The 20,703-nt window shown below is 38.0% G+C and overlaps 2 protein-coding genes across 3 annotated transcripts in view; one reads left to right on the forward strand and one right to left on the reverse strand.

Moving 5' to 3' along the window:
* LOC134209109 (uncharacterized) overlaps positions 1–17,018 on the reverse strand; it is a 74,492-nt gene extending 57,474 nt beyond the window's left edge. The window contains exon 1 of one of the 2 annotated variants that reach the window (XR_009978719.1): positions 15,951–17,017. Coding sequence is in view for 1 of the 2 variants with exons in the window: in XM_062685088.1 (XP_062541072.1) it covers positions 15,951–16,486 (536 nt within the window). In the remaining variant the exon portion in view is untranslated. Of the gene's footprint in view, positions 1–15,950 lie in introns of both variants that reach the window. The other variant, XM_062685088.1, reaches the window with a different exon arrangement.
* LOC134209110 (G-protein coupled receptor 52) overlaps positions 1–20,703 on the forward strand; it is a 241,358-nt gene that overhangs the window by 34,249 nt on the left and 186,406 nt on the right. The window lies entirely within an intron of this gene.

A 20,703-nucleotide genomic window follows, 5' to 3' on the forward strand; every position in this document is an offset into this window, starting at 1 on the left:
CAACGATCCCTTTGTTCAACACCTGGCCAGGTCCTTACGATCAGTGGGGATTTGGGTGGGAAGTGTTGATTAGATACCTACTTAAGAAGATGCGGAGAACTCGCGCGACCTTCATAGGTATCTGGAGTTGGAGTTTGGATGGGTTATTAAGGGGTGCTTTTCTTGGCGAAAAAGCGTAAATATTATATTTTTATTGGTATTGATATTGTAAAAGGTGATGTTTTGTTCTTGAATGTAATATGAATAAATAGATTTTGACAAAACAATTGCATTGATTTTGCAATCTGCGGCATATTTCTGAAATAATAAATTGTAGTAATATTAGCCTTTGTAGTGTGATGCTGCTTCAGAATCTTCGTCAGCACTCAATGTTTCTGAAAATGAAGATTAATTATTGTCATTTGGTTAGGTAAATCGTTGACAAGATGATTGTTTATAAATGTTTATGCGAGATTATTTAAAATATATGGAGCTCTGTGGTATGGAAATATTAAGAATAAGTATAGGAAAAACGTTGAAATTTATGAAAATCAAAGGAGAGTAAATTGATCCTTGGTGTGAAATAAACTTCACCAGCAACCCTTGCTTCAGCTGAAAAGGAAATATTAATGTTTAGATTGGGATTACATTATTTGAAAAATAGTTCACAGTGTCCCTGACCGAAGGACCTCAGCTTCAAGAAATCAGCGTCACCAGATTACCGTGTGTCAATAAAAATATATGGTAAAAATTATTAAAATAAATATGTTTCTTCTATTGTATTGGAAATGTTACCTTTCTTTGTATCTTGTCAGCTCCTCTCGTTTTTATATCACCGAACCTATCAAAGTTTTGTCAGATAACAACGACCTAGGTAAATGATGCCCTCTCAATCTTCCTGTATTTGAGTGCACCAGTTTTAGTAAATTTTTAATAAAAATTTATATGTAAATGTGGAGAAATATATATTAGAAAATATGACAATTGTGGGCTTCGTGGCCGTGCGGTTAGTGACGTCAATCGTCTAGACGCATGTGCTGTGGAGTGTGGGTTCTATTCCCGCCCCGGTAAGGAGAAAACTTTTCGTGAAGCGAAAAGTTCTCCACTGGTCCACTGGGTGTTGTGTAAATGTCCTGTCCGTTGTCTATTGCTAGATGTTAAGTATTCAGTCTGTGCGACCTCTGGTCGAAGACGGTGACCCTGTCTTTTTTTTTAACAATATGAAGGGATTGAAAATGAATATATGAAAATATGAATAAAACATGAACAGTTTATGATAAAAATAAATATTAAAGAATGAAAACATAAACATATGAATATATAACAAAATGGAAATATATAAATTTGAAAATAAGAAAATATTAAAATATGAAAGTAGCAGAATATGACAATATGGGTATATGAAAATATAAATCATGAACATATGGAAATATAAGAGATAAACATTTAAACAAGCAAAATTATGAGAATATAACACATGGAAGCATAAGAATAAGAAAGTATAAAATATGAAAATAACTTCACTCTTTCACACTATTATATATACATGCTATGAAAATTAAAATATGAGAAAACAAAAGTATGAAAATATGAAAATATAAATGTGTATGAAAAAATAAATATATGAAAATATAAATATATGAAAACAAAAATATATGAAAATAAAGATATATGAAAATATAAATAAATGAAAACATAAATATATGAAAATATGAAAGCACAAAGAAATAAAAACATGAAAACAAGATAATATGAAAATATAAAAATATGAACATAGGAAAATATGAATACATGATAAAATGAGAACGTGATAATATGAATACATATTTGAAAAATATATAAATAAAAATATGAAAATATATAATTAAAAAATATAGTTCCTTATCAACAGTGTATGGCAGCATACAATACAACATTATGAAATTATGAAAGCATAAAATTTAAAAAAATATGAAGATAAAAAAAATTGCAAAATTTTAAAATATGAGAGTATAAAAATATTACATTATGAAATTAAATAAATATAGCACATATAAATATGGAAAAGTGAGGGAATAATTATACGAAAATCAAAAAATATTCAAATTCCAAATTAATAAAAAAAATGAAAGTGGAGTAAAACTCATGTTTCTTTTGAAAATACTGTCCAGATTGCTATCAGAAATCAAGGTAGGTGTAGTCCTTGATTTCAATCTAAGACAAAAATTACAAAAGCGTGAGGATTACTACTCCGTACTACGCCCATCTGTACCACAACTAGGGGATGGAAAGGAGGCTCTTCGCTCAGCGACACCCTCATAAAGTACCATGGAGTTGGCTATTGGGAAGGTATTCGTTGGTCAGGATTTGCCTGTAGCTGGCAATGTGACCATGGTAGATCTTACCCCGTAAAGCACCACGTAAAGGTGTCTATCCAGCGCTACGGGTAGGCTTAGCAGATGTCCGATTCTTATTGGTACTTAATGTAACTAAATCAACTGTAAAGCAATGTATGTAAATGTGTTTCCTGTATAATTGTTGATATAAAAATTAATCCGCAAATTCCTATATGGGATTTATGTATTCCATAGGAAAATCTATCAAAAAGCATCCACTCTGTGTGGCCCTCAACGCTACGCTTCGCTCTTAATTCCAAATCAGAACTCTAGTTCAAATGACGGAGACGGTCTGAAAGCGTTGATTTGATGAATCCTTTATTTTATTCTCAGTCGAAGCGAGACATAATACATTCAAGCTACGTAATACCAGTGGGAATTCTTTCGAACATCCAAACCGACCTAAAATTCAATCATTCGAATTCAATATAGCTACCTTGGGACTTGTTGCTGAAAGTTCTGGAAACAGGAACGCATGGAAATCGAACAGATTAAGTATCATAGTTGCCGATATTTAGTTCATAACATTAGTGTCCCATATTTGCTTGAATATCTTTCTATATAGGACAGATATGCTTTTAAGGACAGATTAGTATGGCTTATAAATATGTTGACTTCGAAGGACGTAAGAGGCGAGTCAGAAAACAATGAATTTCAACAACATAAAAGTATAACATGGATTGATCTCACCGGAGTTTTCAGTAACTTCAGCATCCCTGATTAGTTTTAGCGAACTGCAGGTTTTCGATAGTCTCAGATAATTTCCGTAATCGGACATGTTTAGAACAAACACCGCTTTTCGAGCTTTTTGAAAGCACTTCAGAAGCACAAATACACACATAAATGAATTGTGCATCTTCATTTCACTTTCCACCAATACTACTACACACTCTCCGTACGGCAGCATTTGAAACAAAAAAATAGCGAGAACGATTATGAATCACAACACAACAGATTATGGACATCACTTGGCATTTACCACTTGAATTTTAGCAATAACAATTACATCATGCCAAATTAAACATTTTAATTCGGTTTCCATCTTTCACTCGCGATTTATCCTCGAAAAACACAATATTATTCACGTATTTCCACGGAGCACAAAAATAGTACGACCGACGTGTGTCCTAAATCTATCACATGTTGTACATATACATAATCAAGTTTCAGACATAGTAATTAATTTCCACTCCGGGTGGCTTAATACCCGGCATATAGGCAATTAACTCTTCGCTTGTGTGGTCGTGTTGGGATCTGACGACCAAACTGGCACAACTAGAGATGTCGTAAAATCACGATTAATCGATTAGTTACTAATCGATTACTCTTGATTCTTGTCGATTATTGAATCGATTAATCATTGTATAGTAATCGATTCAAAATTAATCGATTATCACAACGATGAATCGATTAATCGAAATAATCAATTAATTTTCGACATCCTTATTCTTTGTTGCTTCCCTTCTAAACATATTCATATTCGCTTTGCACCGTCAATTTTCGGAATTAATATGGGTCAGTGAGTATTTATTTTCATGACCTATTCGGCCAAATGACCCTTCCGGCTAAATGACCCTTTCGGCCAAATGACCCTTTCGGCCTAATGACCCTTTCGGGCAAACGACCCTTTTGGCCAAATGACCCTTTCGGCCTAATGACCCTTCCGGCCAAATGACTTTCGGCCAGATGAGTTTCGGCCTAATGGTTTGTTCGGCCAAACGACCCTTCCCCCACGATAACAGCTTTAATCTCCTCCAAATCAAACAAACCATAATTCACTAAGACGAATTAAGTGCTCTCCATTTAACTCCACCAATTATTTTCGATATCTTTGCAGACGATCACAACTGTGTGGTCGTCTTCAGTGTCTCGTACTTGACTTGTGGTCGAAATACGTATCTGCAAAGATATCGAAAATAATTGGTGGAATTAAATGGAGAGTACTTAATTCGTCTTAGACGGTTGAATACATTCCACTAAAAGAGCTTAATATATTTTTCCAAACCATAATTGTAAAAATGATTTTGCTTAATTGTTGTCGTCCTTTGCACCAGTTGTCGCACTAGTGATCCCATTATGACCAATCCCATAAGAAAACAATTGGATTTGCCATAATAGGAACCAAAATTAAGAATAGTGCCACAACCGGTACATGCGTTCCTATTATGGATTAAGCAATTTTGGGTACTATCATTAATTTTAATGCGGTTTTTACATTTGTTCTAAGGAGCAGTAAGGGAAACCTTTCGCATGACATATCAACACCATCAATATGTCTTCTATTTATATTTTTTTAAATTCTTAATCTTCTTCTTCTATATACATAAAAATGAATTTCTGTCTGTCTGAACCTTATAGAATTCGAAACTACTGAACCGATCTGCGTGAAAATTTGTATGCAGAGGTTTTTGGGGCCGGGGAAGGTTCTTAAGATGGTTCGATACCCCTCACTCATTTGGAAAGGGGGGCTCCCATACAAATGAAACATAAATTTCTTCATACCTCGAGAATTAATCAGAGAATAAATCAATTTTAGTCGAAACGAAGTTCGTCGGGTCTGCTAGTTATTAATAATTCTTAACTATGGCGACGATTGGTACACCCACCCTAGTCATGAGACGTTTGTCAAAATTCGGGCCGAAGTTGCTTTGTGATGGTGAATATTTTATGCTCTTCGTTTTTTCTAAATTAAGCCAACAAAGCAAACCTTCTTCTTCTTCTTCTTCTTCTTCTTCTTACTGGCATTACATCCCCACACTGGGACAGAGCCGTCTCGCAGCTTAGTGTTCATTAAGCACTTCCACAGTTATTAACTGCGAGGTTTCTAAGCCAAGTTACCATTTTTGCATTCGTATATCATGAGGCTAACACGATGATACTTTTATGCCCAGGGAAGTCGAGACAATTTCCAATCCGAAAATTGCCTAGACCGGCACCGGGAATCGAACCCATCCACCCTCAGCATGGTCTTGCTTTGTAGCCGCGCGTCTTACCGCACGGCTAAGGAGGGTCCACCAACAACAAAGCAAACCTACAGTTGCCATTAACCAGCGGCAAGTAGGCGCTTTTGTGTTTATTCTTTATTACTGAAACTACCTGCTCCTTTTCTCTCCCAAAATTGTTTTTCCTTTGAATTACTGAACTGTTCTGAAAATTTTCAAAGTTTAGTGAGAGATTTTAGCACGAACATTTCGGAATTCAATATTTTATCACCTCGCGTTTTCAAGGGTACCATATCAACACGTTTTTTCGCCTCGCGGACAACATTATTGTCACATGTAACGAGTGATCCAAGATATATGAATTTGCCGACAAGCTCAAAACGCATCTCATCCAATTCCACCTCAGGACCAACACTATTTGGACTGCCCCGTTCTCTGTTTGCCACCAGATACTAAGTTTTAACAGAGTTTATGATTAGCCCTACTCTCTCAGTAGGCCTTTCACTGCTCTGCGATCGACACCAATGATGTCAATGCCACCCGCAAGACCATGGAGCACCAGATCGTCGTATTGCATCTTCCAGAGCTGTGTTTTTTTGGGCAGCAGGAACTATATCCAAGGGCTTTACGACCCCTTCCCACGGCCTCTGCGAGTTACGGGGCCTACCAAGAAGGACGTGGTGGGGTTTGGCAGTGGCTCTGATAAACCTCTACAACAGAGGTTCCCAAACTGTGGGTCGCGACCCCCAGGGGGTTCGTGGGCTGTTCAGTGGTGGGGCGCGAAAGACAAATCTTAATTCACAATTGTGTTACTATTTTGTCCCACAAATCTATTTCATATTTTGAATTAGGATCTAAGTAATGATTTGATGATTAAATAACAACAAACCTGACAAGGTCAACGACCTTTTTTTGTTATACGATATTTGGGCAAGTCGAAGGAAGTCCTATACAATCTAAATCTAAACCCCGAGCATAATCCAAAACCAATTCGACCAACCAATCTAATCTAAATCAAATCCAAATCTTTTTAAAATCCAATCCAAATCTAATTCAAATCTAATCCAAATCTAATTCCAATCCTAATCAAATCGAAATCCAATTCAAATCCAATCTTAATAAATTTCAAATCCAATCCAAATCCAACCCAAATTCAATTCAAATCCCATCCAAATCCAAACCACATCCAATCCAAAAAAATTGACGAAATTTGTGACAAATACAATGATGGAATATCAAGCAATTTATTATGATTTGTGCAATCTAACGCGAACTCATTTTTATCTAATTTCACAAAATCAATGCATTTGGTACCTGGTGGGTCGCAAGCAATATGGGATTCTGCTAGGTGGGTCGCATATCTAAAAGTTTGGGAACCTCTGCTCTACAAGAAACTACATGTGTTCGCAAGCAGGCCCTATCAAAGTGACCGTATGCCGCTCAAAGCGCACAGGACACAGGAACCCAGGGAGTGCCAATTAGCATGGGAAGTGTTCCTACAGTGTAAGTGTCTGCACGCTAAAAATGAACTACTCAAAATTGAGTCGAATCCGACTCATTTTCATTAAAAACGGGACAACTCAAAATTTGAGTAATATATACTACTTCAATAAAATAATGATTTCGCGAAAGTTAAGCTTGGCCTTCCATCAATTTTTAATACGACAGATGCGAATCAAGTTTATCTATCTATCTATCTATCTATTTTACGACAAACAGACTCCTAGTTTAAGTGCGATCATCATTTTATTGAAGTAGTATCTTTTACTCAAATTTTGAGTTGTCCCGTTTTTAATGAAAATGAGTCGGATTCGACTCAATTTTGAGTAGTTCATTTTTAGCGTGTGTGTGAATGGGAACAATAATCACAGCCTATCCTCCAGAAGTAATGCTGAAAAGCTGTCCCGAGGGGAAAATAGGGTTGGAACCCAAGGAGGGTTTAGTGGGTGAGAGTCCCACACTCCGGTACACTGCCATGTGGTAGCTTGGCAACTACTACGTGTGTGCAGGGTCAGCGCATAATGCATTATTATTTGTAAAAAAATGGTTTTGTTTAGTAGTCGATTAAAGAGTGCAGTAGTAGAAGATTAGAGAGTCCGTAATCAAATGATGAGTTCGAAAGTTGTATTTACGGAGTTAATGAATGTCGCAGAGTAATCATCTGGTTCATTTTTGTCGCCCTTTTCGGTGAACAGCCAGTTCGGTATTCGCCTGCAAAGTTTTATTGGACATGCCCTGCTGCATTATTTTTGTAATCTTAATGGATTGAAGCTGAAGAACATACTTTACGGTCTACATCTAAAAAATTGCATGATCTTCAGCAAATCGCTCGGTGGTATCAACTTGATCCAACGAAAAATCGATTTCTCATTTAGACCACGTGATCATGTCTAAGATGGGATTATTGAAGATTCCGAACATTCATGCATACTATAGACCAGAGGTTCCCAAACTGTGGGTCGCAACCCCCAGGGGGGTCGTGGGCAGTTCAGTGGTGGGTCGCGAAAGACAAATCTTAATTCATAATTTTGTTACTATTTTGTCAAACAAATCTATTCCATATTTTGAATTAGGATCTTAGTAATGATTGATGATTAAAAAAAAACAAACCTGACGTGGTCAACGGCCTTTTTTGTTATACGAGGCAAGTAGAAAGAAGTCCTATACAATCTAAATCTAAACCCCGAACCCAATCCAAAACCAATCCTAATCCAATTCGAATCCAATCTAAATCAAATCCAAATCTTTTTAAAATCCAATCCAAATCTAATTCAAATTCAATCCAAATCCAATCCTAATCAAATCGAAATCCAATTCAAATCCAATCTGAATAAATTTCAAATCCAATTCAAATCCAACCCAAATTCAATTTAAATCCCATCCAAATCCAATCCACATACAATCCAAAAAATTGACGAAATTTGTGACAAATACAATGATGGAATATAACGTAATTTTTTATGATTTGTCCAATCTAACGCGAACTCATTTTTATCTAATTTCACAAAATCAATGAATTTGGTACCTGGTGGGTCGCAAGCAATATGGGACTCTGCTAGGTGGGTCGCATATCTAAAAGTTTGGGAACCTCTGGTCTATCAGGTAACTGTTAGAATTCGAAATTAGCCAAAAAAAAGTCCGTTTCAGCATCAAATTAGAATATACACCACCCTTTCATTACTATCGCATTGGCAACCCTTTAACCAAGACGAATCTCTGCCATAAAACCTAACCCCAGATTCCGAAAAAAACCCGCAGGAACTCGTGGAGAGTGCAAAGGTGTTCTCGGCTTGCAGTGGGAGATTGACTGCACCATCAATTCCTACCCATCCCCAATGACCGTGGCCAGCGCCGTTATCGACCATCAAAAATACTAGAGCTCTCGGACTGTGCACATTGAGGTTGGAGAGCAAATACCATGCTTTCCATCCATTGGTTCCCTGTGCAATTGCGATTGTTCTGGTCGATCACAGAGTATCAACTACGAAATTCACTGTCATCATGCTCATGCTCTATCACATGGAGAAAATTGAGATTAATTTTGTAGTAATCTTCGAATAAGGAAATCAATTTTCGTTTATCGTAAGTCACGAAGAAAATAAGGTATATCACAATTCCTCGCCATGAACGCGAATACATAAAATTGTCATGCAAAAACTTTATCGAATTCTTTCTTTGCCACTGATTTTAAATATTATTTTCCTACGAAACGCTTTGTATATTCGTGGAGAACATTTTCAAAAGCTATTCTTGAAAAGCTAATTTCAGAAATCCAATTCATCGGGATATTTTAAAATTCAATATTGCAATATTGGACATTTCAAATGCCGATTTTCTTCTAAGCTGTTCAGATGATAGTTTAAGATTGTTAAAAGATTTCATGATGAATCGTTGTCGGCAGAACATGGAAAAGAACATGCCGAGAAAGTGGTACCAGCTTTCTATTGATTCTAGCATTGGTCGGCACGTTATTGACGTTATCGCCACACTGTCGTGCCTCTGGATAATCTCGTACTGACAGTGGCTATGCTTCGGATGATGGTGGCCTCGACACTGTCAAACCGAATATTCTGATGGTGTTAATGATGTTCCCTTGCTGCTGGATGGTGTTGTTGCTTTGCCTATCCCGGTCAGTTGTTAATTTGTTTTGATCTTACTTGTACCGTTTCCTTATTCCGTAAAAGCCTATCTTCAGAGCATTGTCACGATGGTTTTGTTCCTGCACAGTTTCATCGTTTGTTTCCGCGTCAATCGTGTTCACTCTGTCAGGTATGCGCGTCTCGTCATGCGTTTTGCATCACAGTTTGAACACAAAAGCGTCGCATTTGGTGCCGCATTTGCATCGCATTACGTGCTGCATTACTATGTCATCTGTCCGAGACTTCCTAATCCCATAATCAAACGCGATCAAACGAAAGCTTATGACATGTGTGGAAATATATCACCCATTGAATCTTATTTGAACGGTTCTGTGCTGCGGCACATTTTGGCCTTTCGATTCAGTTTTGAATGCTTTCAGTTGCAATCTTAATTTTTTTTCAAACGATTGACATTCAGCGATGTCTAATGCAATATTGGATTACTTTTTTCGGCCCAGTAAAATATAATAATTTACCAAGAAATCTACAAATAATATCTAAACGACTAGAATTAAAATCCAACATAAAATCTTTTTTGAGAAGTCAAATAACACACAATCATAATTCTTTTATGTTATCTGTTTCATGTGTGGCGGTTACATAGAGAAATTAAATTAAATTAAAAATTTTAGTCACTTTTTCCTAATAATTCTACACGTTTGCTTATAATGCCTACATTTCGTGCTTCTTTAAAAGGATGCTCAATCCACTAGAAGTACCCAATTTGTATTTATAGTATTTCATCTTACATTTTTTAAAGCCAATTTTCAAGTTTTTCATTTTTATTTTTCGTGTTGCTGTGGCTGAGAATTGAGTGTCCACTACCAGAATGGGCATTTTTGAGCGGTCACTCATTTTTGAGTGGGTGACTAAAAAAACGAAAAGAAATTCCAGTTTTAAAATACGTTTGCGTTATATATTGTTTTAAATATCTCGTCATATTTTTTTTTTAATTATACACTAAGATTGTGTCTTGCGAGTGGTTATTAACTTATTGAATACTTAAGGAAATTTTAGAGCTTCGCTAGGTTTCGGCTATGCAGTCTTGGTAATCAAACGATAATTTTAATTTTATCCCAACATTTCGACCACTTTTCGGGTCTTCTTCCGGGGAAAGTCAGTGTTATCGTTCCCTGAAGAAGACCCGAAAAGTGGTCGAAACGTTGGGGAAAAAATATCGGTTGATTACGATCAGTCGAACTCCCGTTACAAACTTTTTTAGCTTCTTTAGTTTGATGCAAACACGACTCAAACGATAATGTTTAGTTCAGCTTGATTGACTGTACACTGTACACTGTAGTTGCCAGTCGTGATTGGCCGGGAAACAACAAATGAATATTACTTAAACTAATTGGTTACGGTCAGCGGTACGGAAAAAGTCTAGTAACCGATGACGAAACACGTCAACTGATAAATTAAAGTAAAGAATATCGAAGAATTCGTTGAAGCGTCGACTGATGGATCGAATTGGTTCGTGTAGTGTATAGTTGCTAGTCTGTGATTCTAGGAGCAAAAATAGACGTTGACGAAGAGGTCTTTCAGGTGCATATAGATTTAACTGCGACAGTAGTGCTAGATAATCGATGTGATCCGTTAGCAGCTTTCCAGCAAATGTAGCTTGAGTGACACCGACACCGCTCCTCGTACGGTGGCAAATTCGTCGGATCACGCCACCTTAGGGATCGAAGAGCGTATCCTAGGAAAATCCGTTGAACGGCTTCCGTTCTAGCGATCCATGTGGCTTGGAAAGGGCACCAAACAACAGCGGATGATTCCAGTATTGATCGCACAAGGGAACAGTACAGTGATCTAAAGCATAACGGATCACGGAATTCGCCGGCAATTTTTAAAATAAAACCCAATTGACAATTAGCTCGGGCTACAATGTCATCGTAGTGAGGTCTGTACGTCAGTCCGCTATCCAGGATAACGCCAAGATCCTTAATGTGCTGAACGCGAGTGAGCGATCGTCCAGACAGGGCATAGTCGAAGATGATTGGTGCGTTCGTTGCAGTCTGTCAGGTTTTTTATAATGTAATAAATTTTGGAATCGTCTGCGTCTTTAATTCAAGACCAATAACGATGTCGAATGAATTATCACAAATTATGCTAGAACATGGTTTTCCGGCGAAACTGATACGGCTGATTCTTGTAACTTTGGACGGATCGAAATCAAGTGTAACGGTTGCGGATGAAATATCGACATCATTTGTTACCTGAAGCAGGGTGATGCAGGAGGATTAACCGCATTGATTTCTGGGAGGAATCGGCGCACGAATGATAAATTTCTGCAGAAATTCTCGGAGGAACTTTCGCAGATATTCTCTGATATTTTAGTAAAAACGGTCATTTGCGGTCAAATTGCGAATTAATGTCCACTAAACATGTTGTCGGAATCCCACATGAATTCCTATAGAAACGTGTTACAAGAATTGAAGAAGAAATAACGCACAAATAATGGACTATTTTTTGTTAAAGTTTACGCAAATTATTCTGCCAAATTCTCGAAGAAATTTCTGCAGAAATTTTTGAAAATATCTTCTGGAATTTCTGAAGAAATTACGCTGGCTGATCAACTATGTTAGATTTTGTATTATTTGTTTTTTGCCTTTCTCGTACAACTAAGTTGTACCGAAAGGCTATCATTTCACTCCAAATTCGAACTTTTGATAAAAGTCCCGGAGACCCATAGTGTTATATACCATTCGACTCAGCTCGATGAGCTGAACAAATGTCTGTCTGTCCGTGTGCGTGTGTATGTGTGTGCGTGTGTGTGCACAAAATGCCATAAAAAACATTAGCCAAATTTTCACATAGAAACTCTTAACCGATTTTCTTGCAACAAGTTGCATCCGACAGAGACTAAAACGCTGTTGATCACTATTGAATTTCATAATAATTGCAAATTGCAAAAAATAGATAATATTAAAATAGTGATGAGACATAGTCACATAGAACAATAATGTGTTATGAAAAATGCCTTGCATCTATGAATATTTTATCCGTGGCTTCCCATTAGGAGTTTTATCGCACTATAAAGATGCTCGTGTTGCACGCATTTAGGCGTAAGTATGCTCTTCGTTCAGTTTCATAGTACTATTAAATTGTCCGAAAGTCAAAATTCGAACATAGGAAATTCGAGAAACTTTTGGCAGCGCCATCTGTCGTCTACTAGTGTAAATTTTCTATCATAACATTAGACGGTGTAACTGTTTTGCCTTTCTTGTACATCATCGAGGTGTAAGCGTAAAGGCTACATTTATTACCTTTTTGCGCGAGAAAGGCACCATCACCGTTAGGTGGATTAATCTGGGTTTTTTTGCTACGAATTCATATAATTGTTTTACAAAAGTTTTGTTTCAAATACGGGGCTGCATTGTCAATTTCCTAATCTCTACACAAGTTTGTCTTGTGATCAATAATTACAACAAGGTTGCATAATTTATTACTTCAGTAAAATTATGGTTTTGGCAGATTTTTTATTATTTGACAAGTTTATCTAATGATCAATTATGATCAAATCTGACCTGAAGATTCTTTGCATATCAATGCATCTTGTGTCGAATTTTATAAAGTTCGGTGAACAAAAAATCCACTGAAAATAAAGGAACAAAACTTGCCAAATCCAACATCTCGTCTAAAAAGCAGTGCTCTTTGAAATATGTAGTTTTGGCTGTTTCGTTTTTGTTCACTTAGCTTCAGTACTTTTAGTGGTGAATAGAGCCATCTAAAAGGGCTGTAATAATAACTGCAGGTTTTTTAGTCCTAGGGTAAAAGACCCAATAGTGGAGGAACTAAGCACGTTCCAACACTAATTTCTCGATTACTTGTAATTTATATTTCATTTCCCTTACCTTGAGAGTGCATCCGAAAGCTCATTACTTCAATTTTATCCAGAGCGGGCCATAATTCCATCAAAATCTCTTTTTGTTACCTGAAATCAATCCTCCAATTATTGGTGCAGTGTTCCAATAGTTGCGGTATTTTTTTATTCGTGTTCCTATAGTTGCGAATGCCATAGGTTTTATTTGGGATTCGCAACTATTGGTACACTACCGCAACTATTGGTGCAAGGGAGAGAAAAAAATAAAGTATTTTAAAGATACTTTACCAGTTTAAATGGAATTCCAATGTTGTTTTTGTCTCTGTCGTGTTATGACAGGTCAACTTATTGACTGGTAATGTGGGTTACTGCGTTTAATTTGTTGATTCCCTGCAAACCGCACTACCGCAACTATAGGAACACCCACGACTATCGGAACTTTTACCCTATATTTAATTTGTTGCAAATATAAAGTTGCAGTTTAAAACTCATATTTTAAATCAGTAATATTATAACTAACAAACTTGAAGAGAAGACGTTCAGCAAATTGTAATAAAAAATTATATTTACGTGTATTTGCTAAGAATTTAGTTCTAAGGCGCACGGATTTAGCGCGGTATGGATTTCATGTCGCGCGGAAATGACGCAGATTTGATTTTAGTCGGCACGGATTTGGCGCGGAAAAAAAAAATCTCCGTAACAACCCTGCATAGGCTTCGTGGAAGGCCGCGAACACGATTGCTTTTTGCAGTTGAAGAGGACCTGAAGGCGTTCAACGTTCAGAGCGACTGGAAGCGATTGGCCCAGGATCGAGTCCAGTAGAGAAGGATACTTCATTCGGCGTATCCTTCTCTACTAGACTCGATCCTGGGCTGTAGCGCTGTAGCCCTTCAAGTGTCAAGTAACCATGCCGGCCACTTCCTCATAGCCAATTAGGATAAAGAGAAGAACATTAGTTCGTCACTTATTGCTACAAAAGACCAAAGAATCCTCTGCATCTCCATGAGCGCTCTGAAAAGGAATAGTATGTTAGTTGGGAAGGAAATCTATTGGAACTCGCCTTGGTAAGCAACTAACTACTTATTTTCAACGATACCATATTCAAGATGATACATAGACGAATACGCAATGTATGTCTAACGTATTTCACCGAAGACAAATTCAGTATCTTAACCATTTTGCGACGACTAGAACACGACTTTAAATTGCAAACTATCGGAAGCATTACTCAAACGATAATGATGGGGAAACTGCAAATTTTGAGAAAAAAAAGAAACCCTTGGGTCTTTCTATAGCCGTGCGATAAGATGCGCGGCTACAAAGCAATACCATGCTGAAGGTGGTTGGGTTCGATTCCCGGTCCGGTCTTCCCTCGGCATAAAAGTATCAACGTATTAGCCTCACGATATACAAAATGGTAACATGCCTTAGAAATCTTGCAGTTAATAACTGTGGAACAGTTTGGACAACACTAAGCTGCGAGGTAGCATTTTCCTAGTGGGGGATGTAATGCCAATAAGAAGAAAAAGAAACCAACACAAGGCCTAACTACTGCACAGAATGTTCAAATGACCATCATAGACTAGACCATTATGGATCTGTGTCGTAGTAGGGGAAACGTAGGGACGGGTTCAACCTTGCCAAACTAAGCTACCAGGTAGCAATTGAACACCCTATAAAAATCATCTCGCGTCCAACAAATTTAACTCGCCACCAGTCAGTGTCGGTGTCTTCCGAAATAATCTATTTGAGCTGACCCAATTCCTTCCAGTACTCTGGTTCGCAAAAACACACTAAAATTAGATAATCAAATCATTTTGTAATTTACAGTTGCCAAAACAACGCAAGCACTCTAAAGATAAAGATTAGCGTCTAAAGTGTTAAATTTCGATTCACAATTTCAACAAATATTCGAAGGATCTTATTATATATTTGTGCTTGGCGAATCATATCTATTGGATTGTATGAAACATATGATTCATTTTTTCAAAATAAATTGCGAGTCTAACAATTCTTCTTCCAGTCAACCTCAACCAGTGGTAGGAAATCCCCAGCAAAACTAATCGCGAAGCAATTTTGCTAGGAATTTACCCTCTTCACCCCTGTAGCTTAGAGCAATTAATGATCGACTCTTACATTAATCTTCTCCTAGACTGTGTACCGTTTTGATTCAAATCCCGATCATGACACATATTTCCGAACACAGATGGTTTAGTGCCATGAAACTAAAATTGTCAACGGTTTTCCGTACGTAGGTTTAAGATTAGAATTAATTAAAGATCATTCCGGCAGAGTTACACGAATAAAGTTTAAATGGCCATTTAACTGCGAGAGTACGGAATATGACACATGTTCAGGATTTGAGTAAAAACGGTATCAACCTCATCTTTTAGTCCGCTTTAAATTAGCAGACTAAAACACATCAGCAGCCGCACGCGTTCTGCACTGTTGAGAGTTAAGACATATTGCCATGGGTTTTAAACCTCTTCAGTGGTCGACGGACAGTTGGGAAGCAGTGAGTGAAACCTGCTCGACCACAAGTCATCGCCTCCGGCCTCCAGTCAGTGCGGTGTGTCAAAACAAAAACAAATTCTTCGCAAAGTTGACCGGCAACCATATGTGTGTGGCGGTGCATGCATGACCGGTGACTGTCGGCTTCTGTATTTGAAGCCCAAATGGGATCATAACTTACCCGGTTATGTTTCTGGGATGATGGTTGTTGTTCTTCAGCATTCGCTTCACCGGTCGCAATCCGGCAGTGTTGCCAGAATTATTAGTTTTCGGGGGTTTCGACGGACCACCGTATTTACCCCGGTTACCAGGATTGTCCAGCCGGCGGACATTATGCTGCGTTACTACCGAAGGTCTACTAGGTTGGTGATGTTGATTATGGTGTTGAGAATGGGGTCTTTGATCAGTACTGCCGGTATTGTGGAATTGATAGTGATAATTATTTGTTGGCGGTTGGTAGTAATTGTTTCCGGTGCTGCTACTACCCGTAATTAGAGAGTAACGAGAGGAATTCCTGCTGCCTAAGGACACCGAGTCCAGCTTGTGATGCTGGTGATGTTGATGATGATGACGGTGAGCTTGCTGTTTTGTTGAATGCTGCTGTTTCAGATTTTCGCTATAATCACTGTTGGAATGCTGATTCGCTTGACAAGCAATTGCACTAATCACCACAATCATCACTGGCACTAAGCAAAACCTATTCTGCAATTTTCCCATTTTTCGCTATCCTCACTCTAAGGCCGCGCTTAACGTTGAGATCTGCAATTGCACTTAAACTTGTTGCACAAACTCCGTCCACGGTCAGGATTTTCAAGACCGTTCGTGAGATCGGCACACGATCGAATCGTTTTCAACTAGGGCTGGAGCTTATAATTATTTCTAAACACTCAGCAATCAGCACTCAATTAAATTCCAAAGCAAAACCTTCTCTACTGAACTTGCAATGTGAACTCTTCTCTATTTCGTTTTCGACCTCAACTGCACTGTACCAAATCAATTTTGGGTACTACTGAAGTCGACGCTGATCACAAAAACCTGCAATTTTCTCTGACGAAACGCGGAAGACGTCAATTTTTTTTTTGCAAAAATGCCTCACGTTTTTTTGCGTTTATTCAAAGGGTTATTCGCGCGACGCGAGCTCAACTCTGTTTCAGCTTGGAGTCCCTAAGCACGCCCGGAGATTTGCTGCGCGCACGCGGTTAGCTTATCCGACCAGACCGACAGTCTCTGTCTTACTAAAGCCTCGCATGGCCGTAATCTGAGAATTTAATAACGAAGAAGGCGCAGTGTGCATTTTGTTTTGCTTCATCGGGCTTAGGTCTCCATCAATGTCTGGGCGTTTGTGTTCCTTTTTGTATACCTCTCTCAGCATTGCGGCAGCAGCAGCACGTACTGTTGATGGGCAAGATACAAAGTCTCTCGCGTTTGTCCTCGTCCTACGTTGATGAAAAATGATGCTGCGCGTGAATTGAAACAAACTCATATAATAGTTTCAACGCATTGATACTCACGATTTTACGCGTGCATTCTCAGTAATAATGGCACGCTGGAGAATGTGCAAGAATATCCCGAGTGGTAGAACGAAGCATATTAGATACATATTGAATTAATAGGCTCTTTTGGTTTTTCTGGTGAAGCCTAGCGGTAAGATGCGCGGCTATAAAGCAAAACCATGCTGAGGGTGGCTGGGTTCGATTAAAGGTGCCGGTCTAGGCGATTTTCGAAATTGTCTCGGCTTTCCTGGGCATAAAAGTATCATTGTGTTAGCTTCATGATTACGATCCCGATGTTATGCCAATAAGAAGAAGAAGGAGAAACTTGCTTTTCATTACAATTAGTTCATAGTATCCGAACCTCATTGACCAAAAAATCACTTTTGCTGAAATCTCAGCAGAAATCCTTAAAATCCCAAAACATGGTGTATATTTGATTACCCTTTGAATAAATGTATGAATGTTGGTTTAAATAGTCACTTAGACTGTCTGTTGAATTGTTATAATTATGACACCTTTCGATGTTATTTTTTTGAGTGTTGAATTCTTTACTGAATATTTTCTTCGCTTGACGCTCTTCTGATACATAAACAGCGTGTCCAGCCAACTATAGCCTGCCGCAGTGGCGGCCAAGCCCCCGCTTAGAGACACATGTTTTAGAAAAAATGTTTGTTCAAACCCTCTTAAATTAAAAAAAAATTCGGCTGCGCGGCTTATAAGTGCATGACACATTCCAGCGTAACGCGACACCATGAGGAGCCGACTTTCAGCGAGAAATTAGATCTGCATTCGAAAATTAGCTTCGAGGACATATGATTAAACAGGTGTGAAATTATCCTCATCAAATTTCCTTTCTGATAGAATATTCATTTTGAGATTTTTCGCTTTGAATATGATAAATATAACGCGCTGCATTTCGTAACGCGACACCATCGCTGAATTGCACTTTTTCGCATTTTGAAATGCAAGTGCGTTTTTTAGCTCTGGTATACGGTTTAGAGTCTCGATTTATTCTAAGCATTTCTCGTATACATCAACAGAAATAAGGATGTGAATTAAAATCGCGGGAAAAACGGAGATTATAAGGAAAATTACTGAATTGATATCAACACCGCCGCGTTACGCTTATCGACAAACAGTGTTCTGCAAATGGTGTCGCGTTACGCAAACGTGTTTATCGTTGATAGAATACGTATTTCAGCCGATTTCGATGGGACATGTTGTATTCAACACAGGATATTGTCACATTATCTATCGTTGAATGTAGTTCGAGTTGGTGGTCACGATCTGGAGTTTCGGTTATTAATAATTGGGGGACTGACCGCCACAAATTTAGAACTGAATCAATTTCATTCATATTACATATCTATTTTTATGTTAGTCACACCCAAGTATGATTCGGATCGGTTTTTAAGTGCGTGGTCAGACGATCGATCCCCCTAGAAGTGAGTTTTTTACACTGAAAAGTCCTATATTGCCTTTTTTCTACGTTAACCATTCTGATAGGTGATAATGGCCCAAGAAGCTCAGAAATGTTGAAGAGGAATCTTTTTGTTGTTTTTTACTCCAAGTTTCTACTGTCTGTTTTAAACTTCTTATTTATTCCTGAAGAGACTGATTTACGTCTCATGTATCAACCATTGTTTATTACAAAAGCAAATGCGTCGTGCTCTTAGTACTTATATGCATTTTAAATATTTACGCTCTCATCAACACTAATTAGAAAATAATTATAATTTTGAAAATATTATTTATGTCCTGGTGAAAAATAATTGCCTCATCATTGTATATTCACTCAGACCAAAGCGAAGTTCATTCGGATGCTGTGGAGTACAACTTGCACACAAAATTGCCATAAGTGTGGTCGATCGCACCTCGAGCAACGTCCTCGTTTTCCAAGTAGGGGTCTTCCAGCGGGGGTATTGCGTTCCTTATAAGGGCTGTTTTGATAGCGGGAAGGTTGTTCGGTGTATCGTCGTTGATTGTTTCCAGAAAATTGGTTTTCTTTGACGCTTTTCTGAAGGCTTCTCTGAAACACAGGTTTCTCGGGTTGACTTAGAAGCTGTACAGCTGATTCCGGTAGGGTATTGGTATTTCTCTCTCCTGCAAACGCATCTTTCCTTGTCGCTGCTTGAACGATGTAAGCCGCTACCAACCCAAATGTTCTTGCTTGGTCCGCCAATTTCTGATCCGTCATACCGTTGAATAGTTGAGTTCGGACGAATCGAGCCTGGTCTGTGGAGCTGTATCGACATAGTTGAACTTTCGACATTAAACGAGCATGAAACGCCATAGTGGATTCACCATTCGCTTGTTTCATCTTGGTGAACGCCTCGTGCTCGGCAGCCGTGTCCGTCATACTGTGGAAGTATTCAGAGATGTTCTTCACCATCTTACGATAGCAGTCTGGTTCTCCAATGCTCGGACGTAACCCGGCCGCACGCACTATTGTTAGTAGATTATCACCTATTACGAGGTACAAGATTTTTGCCTGTCGTGTTGGGTCCGTTATGTTATTCAATGTGATGGCAATCTCGAACTTTTCGATAAAGTTGTCGAACGCTTCCCACATTCCACTTGCCGGAATGTCCTTTGGAAACGATGGAATGCCTTCTAGTCGAATTGTGGATGCTTGATCTGATGACATCATGTGACCTGTAAGTCCACCCCATGAAGTATTTGCTTCGTCATTGGCATCTCGCGTAGTATTTGATTTATCCCAAGGTTTATCAAGTAGAAGTTGGGCCAAGTCAACCACTGTCCTACATTAGGTAGGCGTTCATTCGGCTTAGCTGGGTGTTCGTCGGGTTCTATTATCTCAACGTCACTTTCGTAGGATTCTGTGTCACTTCGGTTTTGCTCGACCACTTCACTATCACCTTCTTCATTCGAAGGAGCTAAACGTACACGGAAGAAAAAAAGTACCCAAATATGAGTACTTTTAAACTTACTTTTGAGTTATTTTTTCTCTTCGCTTTCATCCACTCTTTCTTTTGTTGTCAAAAACAAAAGAGCCAAACAATCCAACGACGCCAGTTCAATACGGGAAGCCAATTTTGAGTTTTATTACCTGAGGTCGAAATTGAGTGAATTAAACTTAAATTTGGGTCAATAAATTTTCCGTTGGGTACTTTTTTAACATGGGAGTAAAGGCAAACTACTTCGACCCTACTTACTCAATTTTGGCTTCCCGTACGGATGTTCGAGGTTGGGTGAATTAAACTCACTATTGGGTAGTTTATTTCTTCCGTGTACATACTTTCCTGGATCCATTTATCCTAGACGGCAATAACATAAAAAAACTCATTGTGTTTTTTATTTATATATATATATATATATATATATATATATATATATATATATATATATATATATATATATATATATATATATATATATATATATATATATATATATATATATATATATATATATATATAT

Source organism: Armigeres subalbatus, chromosome 2 (genome assembly GCF_024139115.2).
Source record: "Armigeres subalbatus isolate Guangzhou_Male chromosome 2, GZ_Asu_2, whole genome shotgun sequence".
NCBI classification, from domain to species: domain Eukaryota; kingdom Metazoa; phylum Arthropoda; class Insecta; order Diptera; family Culicidae; genus Armigeres; species Armigeres subalbatus.